This window comes from Haliotis rubra, unplaced genomic scaffold, assembly GCF_003918875.1.
Source record: "Haliotis rubra isolate DU_JTF1 unplaced genomic scaffold, ASM391887v1 Scf85, whole genome shotgun sequence".
NCBI classification, from domain to species: domain Eukaryota; kingdom Metazoa; phylum Mollusca; class Gastropoda; order Lepetellida; family Haliotidae; genus Haliotis; species Haliotis rubra.
In genome coordinates this window covers 87,511-106,365 of record NW_025767579.1, presented here as the reverse complement: position 1 = coordinate 106,365, position 18,855 = coordinate 87,511, and the positions used below count along the sequence as shown (strand labels likewise).

General features: G+C 41.4%; 2 protein-coding genes across 3 annotated transcripts in view; one reads left to right on the top strand and one right to left on the bottom strand.

Moving 5' to 3' along the window:
• The window catches only part of LOC124262683, a 31,857-nt gene extending 20,172 nt beyond the window's left edge, over positions 1 to 11,685 (bottom strand). Inside the window, exons 1-2 of one of the 2 annotated variants that reach the window (XM_046697199.1) lie at positions 11,352 to 11,685; positions 2,662 to 2,803 (exon numbers count right to left, since the gene is read on the bottom strand). In XM_046697199.1, the coding sequence (XP_046553155.1) occupies positions 2,662 to 2,803; positions 11,352 to 11,415 (206 nt within the window). In that variant the 5' untranslated portion in view covers positions 11,416 to 11,685. The remainder of the gene's footprint in view (positions 1 to 2,661; positions 2,804 to 11,351) is intronic. The other variant, XM_046697198.1, reaches the window with a different exon arrangement.
• Positions 11,686 to 12,616: 931 nt separating this feature from the next.
• Positions 12,617 to 18,855, top strand: part of LOC124262721 — a 39,637-nt gene continuing 33,398 nt past the window's right edge. Inside the window, exons 1-2 of the mRNA XM_046697260.1 lie at positions 12,617 to 12,752; positions 14,852 to 15,506. Of these exons, the coding sequence (XP_046553216.1) occupies positions 12,704 to 12,752; positions 14,852 to 15,506 (704 nt within the window). The 5' untranslated portion in view covers positions 12,617 to 12,703. The remainder of the gene's footprint in view (positions 12,753 to 14,851; positions 15,507 to 18,855) is intronic.

Genomic DNA, 18,855 nt, shown 5'->3' with positions numbered 1-18,855 from the left:
TCCGAACCGCAACAGTATATTTGCAGCAGGAGCGTTAGTTCAGGAATCTAATATATATATCGCACCAATACCAAACCACTCGGGCAACATGGTAACTTCCAAGGAGAAAGTGAAGACATCAATCAGCTTACTTGAGCACCAAGAGGTCTTTAGAAATATCGTGGAAAACTTCACATTCCTCATAGACGTCTATCTCGGAGATAGTCTACCACCTGGTAAGTATATTGACATTATAGATAATATGATTATACGTTGGGAAGACAGGTGTAATAACCAACGTTGCTGTATTATTAAGGTATCGGGAAACGACCCTGTACCAAGTCTTGATGGGGTTCGTCTCCTTAATGGACGTAGAGCTAAGACCCCGCTTTTTTACACGCACGTTAATCTAAGTATTATCGGCTTTAAGTACATTAATCGAAGGTTAAATAAAACCCAATTAAAATACATTACGGGATTGAACTATATACCTGAACTAGTACCAGAACACCAGTTGGAAACTAGATCGGTTATTGACTGAAACCCAATTAAAATATCTTTTGTAATATATATTATAGGATGGGACTGTACCCAGGCATAGATGAAGTAGTGAAGACCCTGGAAACCGTAGACGGGTTCCGCTTGAGACAGTTATGCGATGTAAAACGTCAACTAGAACAAGACCGCGACAAGCGGAAAGCACTATATAAGAAGTATCATAGAGCTTTCAATGCCGTGGACGGGACTGATACTACCCTTATGGCAGCCAGCATGGGCCTAGGGGTGGCAGGTGTTGGGTTGTTAGCTACCATCGTGGCCGCACCTATAGTGATGGGGCTCGAAATAACAGCTGGGGTGACAGGGGTGTTGGGGTTGGGACTTAAGCTTGTATCCCGCAGACTGCATCGTAAAGCATTGAAACACGATGAGATCAGGGTTCTGGCCGAAGCAAAGCTGAACACGGTGAGTGAGTGTATTTCCACTGCACTCACTGACAGTAAGATCTCAGAGGAGGAGTTTCGTTCAATCCTCTCTGAACTCACAAAATATGACAAAATGAAACAAGAGATTCGATCCAAGTCTCGTTAGTCTGCTATCAGCGAGGCCGAGAAAAAAAAAAGTACATAGAACAGCAAGCCTTTATAACGAACACCAAAGAGATCATAGGCGATTCACATTAAACTGTTTCATTGAGGTAAACATGGCATAGCGGCACAATAGTGTCATAGCGGCACGTTAGACGCAGCCCAGTATTGGATGATGCAATCCCAGGATAGACCCGTTAAACCAACATACTTCAACCATATCCCCGGTAGCTCAGTCGCTTAAGTGGTGCGGCTAGGAGTTGTAACATTGGGCGTTCGTATCCCGCTATCGTCCCAAACTTTTTTATAGTAGGGGTAATGGTAGCAAGAGCTAAGGGTCCGACTAAAGCCTTATCTGTGAAATAAGGCTTTGCAGAGGCTTTTGTTGGAACTGGTCCAAAACCCCCATTCCCTATACTACTGATAAATTATGATGGATTTTGCTGGGACTGAGATGTTATATCGAGACAACCGAGATATCGAGTTATCAGAGTTCGACACAACGGTGCTCAACTGTATGTGACCCATGAAGGTCCGGGTTAGAATTAATCTTCAGCAACCCATGCTTGTCGTAAAAGGCGACTAACAGGATCAGGTGGTCAGGCTCGCTGACCAGTCTAAGTAAACTTAGGCTCAGTTTTATTCGTTACACTCTATATTGAGTATGTTGTACAGAATCTCAACGTCAAACCCGTGAAGGTCCGGGTTAGAATATTGATCTTCAGTAACCCATGCTTGTCGTTAGAGGCGACGGGATCGGGTGGTCAGGCTCGCTGACTTGGTTGACACATGTCGTCGGGTCCCAATTGCGCAGATCGATGCTCATACAGTTCATACAGACTCGATTATTTACAGACCGAAACCATATAGCTGGAATATTGCTGAGTGTGGCGTAAAACTAAAGTCACTCACTGACTCTAATATATGTTTGAAAACATAGGTTCTGCTGTCCAAGAATTTTAATTTCGAAATACCACAAGGTCTATAGAAATTGTCTTTATATGAACCTGTGTCTCGCGGCATGCGCTACTTGGAACCGCTTCCTAGGGCATCGGTTACCAGGAACTATTATCCCTGGGAAACAATTAGTTGGAGCCATTATCCTACGGGATCAGTTCCTTGAAATATATTCAAGTAATATCATGGCAGGGGACACCAGAAATGGGCTGCACACATCGTACCCATATGGGGTATAGAACCCGGGTGTTCGACGTGACAAGCGAAAGCGTCAGTAACTAGGAGCCATTGCCATAGGAACTTGTCATTGGACATCAGTTACTTAGAACTATTGACCTAGGGCGTCAGTAACTATAAACTATTGTCCTAAGGCACAGGGAATTAGAAACTATTGTCCTAGGTCATCATTAACTATCAACTATTGTCCTAGTAGGGCGTCAGTAACTATTAATTATTGACCAAGGGTATCAGATAGTACGAACAACTTTCCTGAAACATCGGTTTCTTGGAACCATTTGGAATAAGTAGTTTTATGTCTAGGATTCATACCACGAGCAGGTGGCAAGAGGAGTAAAACCAAGCCAGGGTACATAACGCATTAAACCCATGTAATACCGCTACAACTAGTGTGTGCACCTACCCGCCGCTGATGCCACCTGTGTAACCAGTCACCGGTATCTTGTTGGTATTGGAGCTGCCATGGGCAGTCGTCCTCCTCTTGGACCGGTCCAAATGGGGTGAATCACCGTCAGCCTTGCTCCGGATCACCTCCACGTAAACAACTGAAGTAAATAAAGACAGGCATTAGCAGTGGACCAAGACGAACATGATGAATTCAACTGTCATTTTCAGACAGACGCTCTGCATAAAGGTGCTCCAACAAGAGTTGTCTCATACATCGACTAGATGTATACGTGACTGAGACCGGGTATATCAGCGTGTTAATACTAGTACTGTCAAACACATGCATACACGCACACACGCACACGATAAGGCGGTCACGATTTGTCAGTCAGCCAATGTGTTGATAGTTTCCCCGATTAGGCTTCTGTAAATAGAAGCGGCAAAAGCCTTTTCCATATGATCATAAAAATCTCTCACAACAGGAGAATTGTAAGCGTAAGCATGTGTGTATGAATCACTATGGAATAGTGATAATACAAGGGGCTTGCAAGAAGATGACCTATTGGTGGCACAAACACATACAAAGCAAGTCAATTATTAACCTGAATGCACATCTACTACTACTACTACTACTACTGCTGCTGCTGCTGCTATCGTTTACAGGCTAAAAGAAAATGAAGCAGACAGGTGGTTGGGTGGTCCGGCACAGTCAGGCTCACCCCACCTCAGCTGCATTACCCAGAGTGGCAGAAGGGCTGTGATCGCGGCGGAGGCAACCAAAGGCACCGAGAACAGTGGCGAATCGGACAACTTGGTACTTCGCATGGAATCGTGACCGAGCCACGCCATCATGCCGCTTTAGATACTGTGTCTCTGCCATTGGTTAGCATCTACTGACAATGTCTCATTAAATTCATTGCATACTGTTTCATATTTATATTTTGACGTAAAATCACACTGACGTTTACGTGTGGGAAGTGACTGGTCCTGAACAGCTGACAGAAAGCCTTCTGTTTAACTTTTCAGGCCAGCCGACTTCATCCACGCAAAGGTTGCTAATCTCCTCAACACACTACGCGTACACTCGGTGCAGCAGAGCCTTCCATTGAAACACAAAATCTGTGCCGATTTGATATGGAACTTCGCTTGGTTGGCTCTTTTTAGATAACTTTTTAGAATGCTTTGAAATCATCGTGAGCCTTGACATACAAAAAGATATGTGCAAAAGTGCAGAATACAATTCTCTCATGAAGAGCCTCCGCGTTAATCAAGCCACGCCCTCCCATTAGAAATGACAAACCTGAAGTATTGAGGGAAAAACGAGGATGGTGGTCTCTATTGTTTGATATGATTCTGATCTGAGTGCCAGTGTTCTTAATTTCTCGTTTCGTCCAATCAACGACACCAAAAGAATATGGGAGGACGGACATTTGTGGCTCTGTCTTTGTAACGAACTCTAAACTTCAGCTTTTAACTCCAGATTACAATTATATTCTGCCTTGAGGTTTTTCTTTACATGGGCTTTCTGGAGTTTTTCTCTAACCTGCTTCCCTTGGTAAAGGCCCGACCTTCCATAAGATGGTCAATGCCCCCACTCTGGTCGTGGAGATCTGTGCAGAGAAAGTCAAGGATGATAACCCTCCTCTTTGTTTAGCAAACAATTGAAACAATTTCGTGACAAACAGAAAAGAAAAGACTGAATGAATCGCCCTGACATATTCCTCTTCTGATGTAAATAGTTCTGAGGTTCAGGGGTCAGCACCTGCCTTTGCGAACACATCTCAAGTTTAGCTGACCAGCAATTCATTGAAGACACGAGTGAAACAAGTAATCGCTAAGGGAGTCTAAAACGTTCTAGTGACCTCAAACGCCATTCGTGAGGCACAAAACCATAAGTTTCTCTGTTGTCATTCCAACACACTGAGGCGCTAATGCATTATCAAACATTTTCGTACCAGGGCTATCGATATCTTTAAACAAGACTGGCATTCATCTTTATATGAAAATTCAAGATATGATTGAGTTTAAATCTTTACTTGAACCTGAGTCGTATCTATACAACTTACGTAATAAAAAAGCTTCGTAATGTTTTCATACGCCTGAGACTTGGCCTAAATGGTTTATATATCCACCAAGGAAGATATTCATCGATTATAAACTCACAAAGGTTCTGTCCATTTTGTAATACTGTAGAGAATGAATTATACTTTTTATTTCTTTGTCCTGTATAAAATGATTTAAGGCAACTGTATTTTCCACAATGGCTACAATCAAATATTAATGCTACAAAACTGTATCAATACTTTCTGCGCTTGTATATTGAGAAGAGATTCAGTGTAACGTGTGTATCGTATGTTGTATATGTTGTACATAATATACATATTTATTACCTACGAGGGCGAACATATCGGGGTTCATATTTTTTCACAGGCCTGGAACCTACCGTATTGGCGTAGGATCTGGTTCAGTGATGAATCACGAATTCTATTGGAACGACGCGATGGAAGAATGCGGGTGTACAGACGTCGACGTGAACGTTTCGCCGACGCTTGCGTTCCCCAGGTGGACAGATTCGGCCGGGGAAGTGTTATGATGTGGGAGGCTATCACCTGCCGTAGGAGAAGTGATTTTGTGATGATCCAGGGCAACCTGACAGCTCAACGGTACTGTGACGAAATCCTACGCCCACACCTCCTTCTAATCATTGATCGCCAGAGGGAGTTGTTTTAACAGGACAATGCCAGGCCCCACACAGCACGTCACACTAGAGACTTCCTCCAGAACCACAACATCAATGTGCTCCCCTGGCCCTCAAGATCACCCGACTTAAACCCGATCGAACATCTGTGGGATGCCCTGGACAGACGGGTGCGACGCCGTAACCCTCAGCCCCAGACACTTCAGCCAGTCGTACAGGCACTACAGGCAGAGTGGGCTGCGATTGGGCAACACGAGATTCTGAAACTTATTCGTTCGATGCCGAGGCGATGCATCCATTTCTCGATGCCCACGGTGGTCACACGAGGTATTGACTTCAGCGCCACCAAACGTCTCCATGTGACACTCAAACTGACTTTCCTCGAGTTGGTGCCAAAGACGGATAAGTCTGCATTCCCAGTGTGCAATTTCGCTATATTTCATTGACTCATAAAGCCTACAAGACGTTTCAAAATAAACTTAAAAATACAGTTGAAATTCCTATATGCGTTTCTTTTTTTGGAAAGTATATTATAATCATTATTATTTTCCACACTACATTTCTTATGAGTGTTTGTTACATTACATTGTTATGTTTGGCAATACAGAAACAGCACGTCTAATTATCGTTATGCTGCACGTATAACCTATGGCTCTGAATCTCCTAACCGAGACACACATGTTCAGTACAGTCATATGGAATGCCATTAAGTTGTAGCCTGACATTTCAGTGCTGGTCCCATAGATATTATGGTGAAGGAAATCTATACTGTATAAAATACACATGTAAAGTATATTGCCAATCATTTTAACAATAAGCTATCGACGCGAATGCACCTAGTAATGTATTTTAAAGCAACTTTATCTTTAAACGTAACTTGGTTTGACATGTACGCTTGTTACACATATGTTGTGCCCTAAAACCTACAATGGTCTTAAGTGCACAGAAATCATGAATATTCCTGAGTGGGCGGAGCTTATGTCACTACGTCACATACACGGCACAGTATCTTCCGCGGAACTAGTGGAGGGAGTTGACCAACGCTTCTTCGTCTGTCATTGCCTTGTGACGTGGTCACATAAGCTCCGCCCACTCATGTTTATTTATGATTACTGTGCGCTTAAGACCATTGTAGATTTTAGGGCACCACACTCTGACCTTATAATTCAGTTGTAATTGAAATCACTGAGTCTAGACAAATCAGTACGTTACTCCACAGGTAGTGTTACTATTGTTACATGGTCTGAATGTTAGAGCGATTAATACCCGTGATGGTCCGGGTTAGAATATTGATCTTCAGTAACCCATGCTTGTCGTTAGAGGCGACTAACGGGATCGGGTGGTCAGGCTCGCTGACTTGGTTGACACATTTCATCGGTTCCCCATTGCGCAGATCGATGCACATGCTATTGATCACTGGATAGTCTGGTCCAGACTTGATTATTTAAAGACCGCCGCCATATAGCTGGAATATTGCTGAGTGCGGCGTAAAACTAAACCTCACTCACTCACTTAGAGCGATTAACTTGAACAGATAGCACAAAATAGTAGAATTTCCGTCGTTTTCTGCAAGATAAGTAGTAAATTACCTCTCTTAATGTTTGTCAACCTGAACAAATGAATTACGCCTTACGAGTTCAAAGGCATCCCGTTTTATTTCAGCATACATAGGGGTAGAGCGAACTGTATTTCTTTATTGTTATGTACCCTGATTTAAGGCAGTTTGCTATGCACCCGTTTTATGGAGCTTGTTATGTACCCCGTTGTATGACAGTTTGCTAGGCACCCCATTGTATGGCAGCGTGTTCTGCACTCCTCGGTAGGTTCACCGATCAAAGGCTGTACAATGTATATGTCAAAAACAACACTCTGCAATAAAGTCATCAAGTAACTCATTTATATGAGAGCCGGATGTCTAATTATTCGTCTAGAATACATAAAACCTAACTAGCATTTCTCAGTTGAAGTACAACCAATATAATATGATCCATCCTCCGTTTAAGTATTCAGTGGATTAGAACAACTAAAACTCAGCCCGGCCCTGGAATATGGACGGTAGGAGTGCGTCATATCGTGGATAGCGTAGAATCCACGTTAAACCAGTTTAGTCTTATTCGCCTCTATAAAGAAAGTAACGTCTTATATGGCAGAGAAACAGCTCACGTCTTGGCGGGCTTTTGAAATAAGAGGAAATACTCCAATAATTATCATTTCTTTCCAATATGTCTGTGACAGATGGCCCTTCCAAGCTATCATGTCCATTTGTTCGTGGTATATACCAAGCTAAGCACACCGAATACTCGAACTGAGCCTCATTGAAGTAGGGATACGGATCAATGGTGTGCCTGATTTTATGAGCATCGCTTCGTAACATATGGCATATAAAGATGAAGGAACATGCTTCAGAATCAATATTGATGAGAAAAGTGAATAGTCTCGGTCAGACCCTCTCCAATCCCCGCCCCCACATCACAGCGTATGAATATAGTTACGATTTTATAGCCAGATCCGATTTAAGGCTCAGTTCAGTCATTTGGGTTACTTCAACACATGATTTAACTTATGCAAAATCATCTTCACAGATTAGCGAGTGAGTGTACAAATAAGCGCGTTTGCAGATATGTTGGACTGTGAGTGTGCATGTGCGTGCGTATGCGTGCGTGCTTGGTTTTGACACACAACAAATTGTAAGGTATTTATATATGATGCTCCCCTCTCCGAACGTTTATACAAGAATAGCTTCCAAGTGAGTGAGTGAGTATGGTTTTACGCCGCTTCAAGCAATATTACAGCTATATCACGGCGGGGGACATCAGAAATGGGCTTCACACATAGTACCCATGTAGGGAATAGCTTCAAAGTGATTTCGTGGCTTTTAATTTGCTAACCAAGGGAGGTCTGACCCCGCCTCCTAACGGACTAAGTACTGCTTCCTGAATGACTCATTAGAGATTGGCGGGGCTCGTGTAGCAATATTGTGCTAAATATGTGAGTGAGTGAGTGAGTGAGTGAGTGAGCGAATGCAGTTTTACTCAGCCCTCAGTTATATTCCAGCTATATGGCGGCGGTCTCTAAATAATCGAGTCTGGACCAGACAATCCCATGATCAACATCATGAGCATCGATGTATACGCCATTGGGATACGATGATATGTGTCAACCAAGTCAGAAAGCCAGACCACCCGATCCCGTTAGCCGCACCTTACGACAAGCATGGGTTATTGAAGATCCGGGTCAGAACTGATCTTCAGTAACCCATGCTTGTCATGAGGGGCGACTAACGGGATCGGGTGGTCAGGCTCGCTGACTGGGTTGACACATGTCGTCGTATCCCAATTGCGTAGATGTAAATTGTAAATGCCTGAGACCTGCATCACTTCTGACATTAAAACTGATGCATCGAGATAGAACCAGAATATAGACGATGACGTTTAACAAGTTACTCACTCACTCGGAAGATGTTTACTCTGAACGATGCCAAGACATTCATTCACTCACTCACTATTGTCAAATTACACAAACGCGATTTTCGTGCAGTATGCCGTATGTGGTATTTTACAAATCATCAGAAATGAAATGTCGGGGTTTGTAAATTTCATGTCCTCCAGATTTTCGAAGTTTAGGAAATAAGGACTTGTTTTGATGTTGTCACTGGATGTGTACACATGGATGAGATGTATGGTTGATAGGATGTTGTTAATTCGAATTGTTTGGATGTCGCTATAAACATAAATCATATACTGTCGTACTAAAGAAAGTATACATGCATTCTTGTATATAGGATAATGAAACAAAAAGGAAACGGTTATTCGGTGATAATACCCATAACACCTCATATGGGAATCACGGCTATGTTTTGAATCTCAACTTCACTGTACCTAAGGTGATCCCAACATGGCGGCAGGTAAGATCGCTTGGTGATTATTCCCCTCAAATTAGCAGTCTTCTACGTGTATACAATCAACATTATTTAGCACACTGATAAACTTTGATGGTGTGAATACATTGAATGCTCTGAATCTGCTTATTAATGTCTATGTGTTGAAGAATAAGCATTTTTAAAATCGCGCGAGGATGTCGGTAACTCAAAGTCTGGATGTCGGTAACGTGCAATGAATGATGCTGGTAACTGTCCTGCTTTAGTCGGTAAACAGAAAGTGTTGATTTATGTTTACATACAAAGGAGATACTAATATCAGTTCTTATGTTTTACACAGATGTGTACTGCTGCTACATTAACAGTATGAGCGACCTTTCTGTGCGCCGGAGAGTTGTTGTTCGTCTTGAAGCAGGGTGTGTTTAATCACACTATTTATGTGGCGTTTCATTGAACTTGTAGACTAGGGCCGATTCTGGAAAAAGGCTCCAATAAAAGATGTTGAGGCATTTTTTAGTAGGATGCTGATCACGAATAAATAGGATACCAAGCTGAAAAAAGTGTTTTTGACCCTCAAAATTGAAAAACAAAATGGACGCCAAAATCGCCTAAAATAGTGGTAGGTGTGCACAGTATTTTCGCCCGTGACTGTATCTCTATTTTGTAAATTTTGGAAACTAGCCCGGATACCTAATCCTACTAAAAAATGCCTCTTGCATTACTTTTATCAACAATCGGTCCTAGTGTATTGAACGGATTCAGATGTGTGTGCCCATTACGCTGAGAGCTTTTTCTCTGTCCCTCCTCAATTGACAGACTATATAGCTTTATATATTCAGCCCTACCCAATAAATGCACGATGTAAAATGTACTTTAAACGTCAACATTGCAACAAAATCAACATGTCAAATGTCCGAATTGAGGAGGGACAGAGAAAACGCTCTCAGCGTAATGGACAATGAGCACACACATCTAAATCCCTCAAGTTCAATGAAACGCCACATAAATAGTGTGATTAAACACAACCTGCTTCAAGACGAACAACAACTCTCCGGCGCACAGAAAGGTCGCTCATACTGTTAATGTAGCAGCAGTACACATCTGTGTAAAACATAAGAACTGATATAAGTATCTCCTTTGTATGTAAACATAAATCAACACTTTCTGTTTACCGACTAAAGCATTGAGTTACCAGCATCATCCATTGCACGTTACCGACATCCAGACTTTGAGTTACCGACATCCTCGCGCGATTTAAAAAAATGCTTATTCTTCAACACATAGACATTAATAAGCAGATTCAGTGCATTCAATGTATTCACCCCATCAAAGTTTATTAGTGTGCTAAATAATGTTGATTGTATACAAAGACTGCTAATTTGAGGGGAATAATCGCCAAGCTATCTTACCTGCCGCCATGTTGGGATGCGTTACCAGCATCACCTTAGGTACAGTGAACTTGCAGGGTTTCGGCGACTGATATAAGTGTAGTTACATGTTAATGACTTGTTGTAGTTTACGGGTCAAATTCTGTTCTTTTATTGAACACTTTCTCATTTTTATTCCGTCCCCACATCCAGCCTGCGTGCTTACTCTGATGGAATACTAACTTCAGCCTAGAAACGTGTTGATAACGTTTGTCATATTTTATCAAATTTAATTTTCAAGGGATTATTTTCTTTGCGCGACACTCAGAAACAACCTGAGGCACTACCAAATAACTTGAGAAAGAAACAAAAAGGGAATATTTAACACATACAAACATATCCGATGAGGTTCATAGCTGAACTTTAAAGGTTTTTGCCCAAAGGTCCCCAATACAACCACACAGACCGAGCTGAGGTAATGCAACGATTTATAAAATTGTTTATGAATATTTGAGTCTGTTCCAAAAATAAATGATACATTGTTGTTATAAGTTTGGAATATGATTCACATTATCCCCTACGACACAAGCATATAAAGTACACACACATAGTTTATACACGTGGTTCAGATGATCATAATCTGTCATGGAGAGTAAGTTCGCGGAAAGAGCGTCTCTACACGGTGAAACCAGGTCGAACAAATATCTGAATCCAATATCACTTGACGCCTTCCACAGATAAATATGTAACATAAGATGACTTACCTGTTGCAACAACAACAGCGAGTACCATCCCTATAGGCAGGTAACGCAGCGCCCAATGAACCATGGTGAGTTGCGAGGAGAATATCCTATGTCGGCTACCCTCTGATGTTGTACATGTGATAACTATGGAGGACGTCACCGGAGGATGTTAGTTAATAATCGACACAGCGACTTGATCATCAAACATTTAAAAAATCAATATCATATCACATTCAATGGCCTGCTCTAGCTTCCCTCTGTCGATTCATCCATCTGTTTAGACATGACGCCGCGACGTCACGAGCTTGTGAGAGCGTTTGTCGACAATTAGTTACTTCAGCTAATAGGCTTTATATGTAAACTCGAGCATACAGCTGCAAATGGCTCTACAGTATGTGGGAACCGTTGGATATGAACCATCAACAACTTTCGTCTGTATCAACCTGTTATGTGTGTTAAGACAAACTAAATTCCCCATGCCTGTTTCGGTGTTGGATGTTAAAACTTAATGTTTTTAACTGGATTATATCGTAGAGTTTAGAGCTCTCAGCGATGTCGTAGAGTTTAGAGTGCTCAGCGAACGGACTAAATCTGTGTGGAGCTTGGGTTTGAAGTTGTTCTCTTTTCTACCCAGAGTTCCATACAAACCAGCCCGACAAGCGACGATTCTTCACATGTCTCGTACAATCAGATATCTATTATAGATCGGATATATGGTAAATGTTTTCATCTGTTTAAATTTTGAAGAATGTACACATTTAGATATACAATGTACATATGTCATAGAATGGTTAACTTTAAATTAGGAAATTATATGTTCTGCGTAAATTACCATTCCTGTATACTTTGTGTATGGCTCCACTTGCTGTAATCGAAACTTTGTAGGGGCGGTGAGGTAGCCTAGTGGTTAAAGCGTCCGCTCGTCACGCCGAAGACCCAGGTTCGATTCCCCACATGGATACAATGTGTGTAACCCATTTCTGGTGTCCTCCGCCGTGATGTTGCTGCAATATTGCTAAAAGCTGCGCAAAAATAAACTCACTTGAAACCCTTAAGGAGTGCTATCGGGACCGATGTTTAAACCAGATGTATATAATTATGGAAAATTATAAGTAAAGCGCACAGAAAAGCTTAAAATAGGTCACACTTTTGATTTCAAATTATCACGTTTGTTTACAAGCTGGTTCGCGGCAGTGATGCCAGGCGGAGAATTCAGGAACCAGTCTAGGAGGTGACGGTCAGGGTACCAGTCCGGAAAGAAGTAGTGAAGAGTTATTTCCCTTTGACCGTTGGTTTGACAGACGTACTTTCGGTTTCGCTTTCTGAGACCTGGATCGAGACAGCCGGTCTGGTCGTCCCACGTTGTGTATATCATGGAACCTTTATCGTCAAATATAGCGGTGGATGTTGAGTCACTGTTAGGTAAGTGTACTAAATGTAACATAGCTATTACGGGCAGAGGAAGCCCTTTTGCGGACATTGCATTTAAACTATTCGAATCGCATTAATTGATCAATACGATCAATGCGATAGACTTACTCAAGTTACTGTCGATGCTACAAAAGTGATGGCTGATGTCTGCTCTTTTTTCTAGTAATTCTTCTTCCCTTTTCGTCCCTATATGTGTCGGCACATGTGTCGATATGATCAGTTTTACAATCCCGGAAGTAACTTTGCAACTGAACTTCACCGACGAATTGCCACTGGCATCAATGCCATGTAAACGCTCAAAAATGATTCTGAGTGTTATGATAACACCAATACTCCACTGTCAAAATTGACCAGTCCTTGCTTTGTATCCCCAATAAGTTAAGCGTCAGGCTGAAAACCACAATAAACATATCTAAATATATAAATGTGAATTGCACTGAAATACACAATGCCATTTTAGAAAGTGGTCAAATATGACATATATCCCGGTGTCTGGGGTTTTCGACGATGTAAGACAAAAACGTAATTTTTATCTGTAATGTCATTTAAAGTTTTTATTTTACTAACCTCGAGTGATAAAGGATATATTCATCTATTTCACACCAAAAAATAAAGTGTTCCCTACAAAAATAGCGTTGATGACATCGTATCGGCGAAACAGTGGCCGCTCGTAACTTCCGGGTATTTTGTATGGGTTTTCGACGATGAGCCATACTTTTTTCAGTCTAAGTAAAGTTACCCTACTATACAGAGAGGAGTGTAACGAATACTACTGAGACTAAGTTTACTTAGACTGACTTTTTGCTCCGCACTGCGAAGGAGTGTTGTGATCACGTGGCTTCCTATTTATATATTGCCTGTCACCAGCAGACGACTGATCTTACTGAATTTTCGCTTGCTATTTTTTGTTATAAAGGCAACTGATTTTGCATCTGAAGTGGTATTAACGATCTCGGGTAAATAATATTGATGTTTGTTTGTTTTTTATATAACTTTACTTCCCGATTTCCATTGTCAATAAAACTTCTCACGACAGCGACTGGGCACCCGCCCTACCAGTGAAACTGTTTGTGCACTCCGATCGCACACGTACTCACCCGATATAGCGCGTGCAATGCAATTGTCGAAATCACCAGAACGTCGAATACAGCTCGTGTTCGGACACCAGTCATTTCAGGCATCTTGTATGTGACCCAAAAATAAAAAGTAGTAAATATAGATATTCCATTCTTTACACTTTCTCGGTGGCTGAGTGGTCAAGGCGTCTGACTTTGTGTGCTGGCGATTAGGTGCCTGACTCTGAGGGTGTTGGTTCGAATCCCGGATGGGACTCAACCAAAAAAGGTACTAGAATCTGTACTTAACTGAGAAAGTGTAATCCCAAATATAACATATGTGAATTGCACTTTTGTGACATTTCTCAAAGACTCGGCACTAATTTATAACCCACATGGCCGAAAGACGTCTGGGTCCAGTTCCACAAAGCAATGGCGACTCTAACTTCAATACTTTAACATAGGCTTACTATCATCGAAGCGCTAAGATCGCTATGTGGAACGGGGCCCTGGTTCTTGGCGAATTTAACCAACGCCATTTAAAACTTTTTTCTCATTTAAGTCTTTTATTTCCCATTTCCATGTTACAAATACAGGACCGCTTGTTCGATATGCATTTGGAAGAAATAGCATGTACAATTTAAGTTCAACATTTATATTTCACTGCAGAATTATTACAGATGTCGTGTACATACAGCATAAAATACAATGGTAAAGTAGGAAGAACATGTGCATAAATATTTGATCCACAATACAAAATACCTTAATCTGTAAATAGTAAATACTATTGTTGTAATAGACATAGTAGTTTTGCTGCTAGATTGGAAGGCTGGGTTTTAAACTTCAGCAAAGAAAACATAGAAGGAGAACCAAAACTGGAAAAGCTTTGGGTTTTGGCAATTCTGAAAATGTGTTATTTTTGTTGCTTCGTAGTAATGAAATCTCTCTCTCTTAACATGTTGCCATTTTAAAACTTGTTCATTGTACTCAATATACAGGATGAGCTGCAATGTAAATGTGCAATATTTTCCACAGGTTGTCCAATACAAATCACCGTTGAAGATGCTAAATCCCTACCGGTACCCGACAAGTACCAATACTACTACCCAGTTGGGAACTGTCCATCAGGCGATGTGACCCACGGATGTTGCATCCCCAACCCCTGTAACATCCTATTGCTGGGGTGCGGGGATGTGAGGTTCTTTCTTCACACCCTGGACGCACTGCACGGGCGCCTGCATAATACGGAGCCCAAACCTACCCTCAACTTCCACCTGAATGACATCGAGGAAGGGATACTGGCCAGGGCATTGATTACTCTTTACCTGGTTGATACTATCGATGTGGACAATTTGAATGATCTGAAGTTTCTGTGGGCAGTTTGGTATGATGTACTCCTAAGCAAAACCCATATGACAAGACTGAAGAGGGTCATGAAGGATCTCGAGATGGTCAGTTCTGGGGATCATGGGGTTAGATTTGGCTCGCCCAGAACACAGGAGAAGGTCGTTCAGGCACTGAAGTGTTGGGGGGGAAAGAAATTCCACCCTGAAGGAGTAATTAGTGAAAGAAAGGACTTTAATTTCAGTGGTTATAGCACAGACCAATATCCGCAGACACCTACTCGACGTGTGGGATCAAGGTTCACGGAGCAGCACGAGATGTTTAGTGACAAGAAGCTGAGTCAAAGGTAATTTCCTACTGAAGAAATACAGTTCGCTCTACCACCATGTATAGTGTAATAAAGCACACTTTCGCCCTGAACTATTATAGTAAAAGTACGAGAACGTTATAATAGTTCAGGGCGAAAGTGTGCTTTATTACACTATACATGATGATAGAGCGAACTGCATTTCTTATAGTTCAGGGCGAAAGTGTGCTTTATTACACTATACATGATGGTAGAACGAACTGCATTTCTTATAGTTCAGGGCGAAAGTGTGCTTTATTACACTATACATGATGGTAGAGCGAACTGCATTTCTTATAGTTCAGGGCGAAAGTGTGCTTTATTACACTATACATGATGGTAGAGCGAACTGCATTTCTTATAGTTCAGGGTGCCGTTGTACAAAGCGGTCTTAGCGCTAAGGTGACCGTAACTCCCATACCTTAACATAGGCTTAAGGTAGCCTTAGCGCTAAGGTTGTTTTGTACAACGGCACCCAGGGCGAAAGTGTGCTTTATTACACTATACATGATGGTAGAACGAACTGCATTTCTTTTCTAAGATGCCAAATATAATACTTTCTAAGGATAATTACGATTAATTTAAGGCAGAAAACAAACGACGGTGTCGGTGACCTAAATTAAGATCCTCGCACAGGGCTTACTGGCGCGCTGTTCTATTGATGTGTCTGCCCCCCTACGTTAAGACGAACGTTACCAGAAAAAAACGAATGATAACAGTTTGATGACGGTTTACGTTCGGATTAAATATCTTCTCAGAATTATTTTAATTACATCTGTCATAACGTAAACCATATGGGGCAATATGAACGTCGCATTTCTACTACCAACGTAAGTTTAGATCAGTACATCCAGACGAATCTGAGTAGAGAAACCAAAATGGCGGCTTTCCTTATTCTATGTGAAGATGAAGAAGAGCGATCATTACACCGACGCGTGTTTTTCGAGACCGCTCACAGATTCTAGATACATTTACAGATTTACAGATGATGTGCTTGTGGCGAAGTACAGCATTCCTCGTTACGCCTTGTTCATGCTGATCGGGGGCGGTGGGGTAGCCTAATGGTTAAAGCGTTGGCTCGTCACGCCGAAGACCCGGGTTCGATTCCCCACATGGGTACAATGTGTGAAGCCCATTTCTGGTGTCCCCCGCCGTGATGTTGCTGGAATATTGCTAAAAGCGGCGTAAAACCAAACTCAGTCAGTCAGTCAGTCATGCTGATCGTCAAGGTTCAGACAGTCTAAGTTCACACTTATCCCTGAAACCAAGGTGCTCACAACCCTAGGATTTTTTGGGAAAGATGGATTTTTTTTGGTTGAACTGGGAGATCTTAATGGGATTTCTATGTCAAGCGTATTTAGGCTGCTTCATTAAACCATTCAGGCTATATGTGATGCGTTTGAAAATATTTCCTTCGACCAGACACCTGGGAGTATCATGAGGACGAAGAGTGATTGTTTCAAACTCGCAGGATTTCCTAAGGTGATTGGTGCCATTGATAAAACTGGCATAACTTGCTAAGATTGATCTTTTTTTCTTATTTTTATTGTAACTTAAATATATTTCTGAATCCCTGTCACAGTCAAGACTAAACAGCCAGTTAACCGCTCAGTCAGAAGATATGCAGCAATCTAATGGGATACAGGTGTAAATTTTTACGAAACAAGACAAACCATTCACTCACCATTCACACAAACACAAGATTATTTTTAATTATCAAACATATTGATTAAGAATATAATTAATTCAGTCATAATTAATATAATTAAATAAGCCGTGATACAAGAGCCATTTAGAATAAAAATCGGCGTTACAGCTTTTGCTAAAGAAAATACATTTTCAACACTATATCTCAACTCACTTGCTAAGATTGATCTTAGTTAAGATCGGTTAGTGGAACGCCACCAGGTATTTATCCCGGCATGTCCTATATGCACGTCGTGGACCATTCCCTTGAGGAATACAAAACACGACCCAAGAATATGACAAAAAAACATTTGCTCCACTTGAAATGTCTTGATGCCATTTCTAAAAAAGAAACAAATTCCTTTATCGGCGTATTATGACCCGGTTCCCAGACGGTGAGTCATCACGCCAGGAATTACCAAACGTTTCAAGAAAGCTGTTATTATTTTGAGTCTTTGCTGATTTATATTCAGTCTCCACGATGTGGTGTTGTTTAGTTCCGTATGTGTCAGATGCTTACACACTGATGATTTGATCCTTGTTGGAAACTATTCCAACAGGGAACGTCACGTATATGAATGTACTGCCGTAATCTTGTGAAGGACGCATGATTGAAGGTCCTGCAATGGCTTGGGTTTCAACGAAGGACATACATCTCGAGTATCCATTTCCAGTTTAGTATCTAAAGATAAGCATGGTTCTTCACGTAGTGATGCGCCAGTAGACATGCTCATTCAGTCTGCTTCCTCTTGAGTTTCTTCTCGGCGTTTTCGTCTACTTCAAGCCTTAGGTATCTGTCCTTCAGAAGCAAGATGGGAGGGATTGCCACCACTATAGCTCCTAACATGGCCCAGTTCATCCAGGACTGGCTACCTGGAATTAAAACAGTTAGCTGGTATTCAGTATTTATTTTTTTCAAGCAGATTCTACACCTGACTGCTTGGCAAAGCAAAACGGTTCCATTAGTTCTATTTTTCTGCACCTTTTGTATTATAATATTTCCCCCTTAACTTTCAATCTTGATGTCTGTTTCAAATGGTTAATTGCGTTGAATTTTGTTACTGTAAATTTTCTTAGAGAGGGAATTTATAAGCTGTAAGGATTTGTACCAGATCCTTTTCACTTTGTGAATAACATATGTTTTAACTGAACCAACATTTTATAGATATTGAATATACGGGTCTTTGTTTCAATCAGAGTTCCTTCAGAAACTCTTTTGTCAGGACAGGAGGGTATAAAAATACTTACTAATATGTGGTAAGGTAGGAATTAGGAGAAAGACGAAGCCGAATATATTGTTCCCAAGAGTCAGAATGGAGTTGGTTGTCCCCCTCGCCGGTCGGGAACGTCACTTCACACGTCAGTTCATAGATAAGTGGCTCCGCACAATACAAGATGGTGGTTGCCGCTATGAACGTTACGTACAAGACCACTGCAAAATTGAACATGGTCAGAAATGATAATTCTCTGAATACTACCTCTGATACTCGCTTGCCTTTTCCCAGAAACTGTACTAATCTGGACTAACCCGTGTTCATTGTGCAAGTGCAGTGAGCATGGATATAGAACTTCTTTATCATTGATGTAAGCGACCTTATACATTAATATTAAAGAAGTTGTATATCCATAGTACTTTCCCCGTTGTTTATCACACCACCTTCTA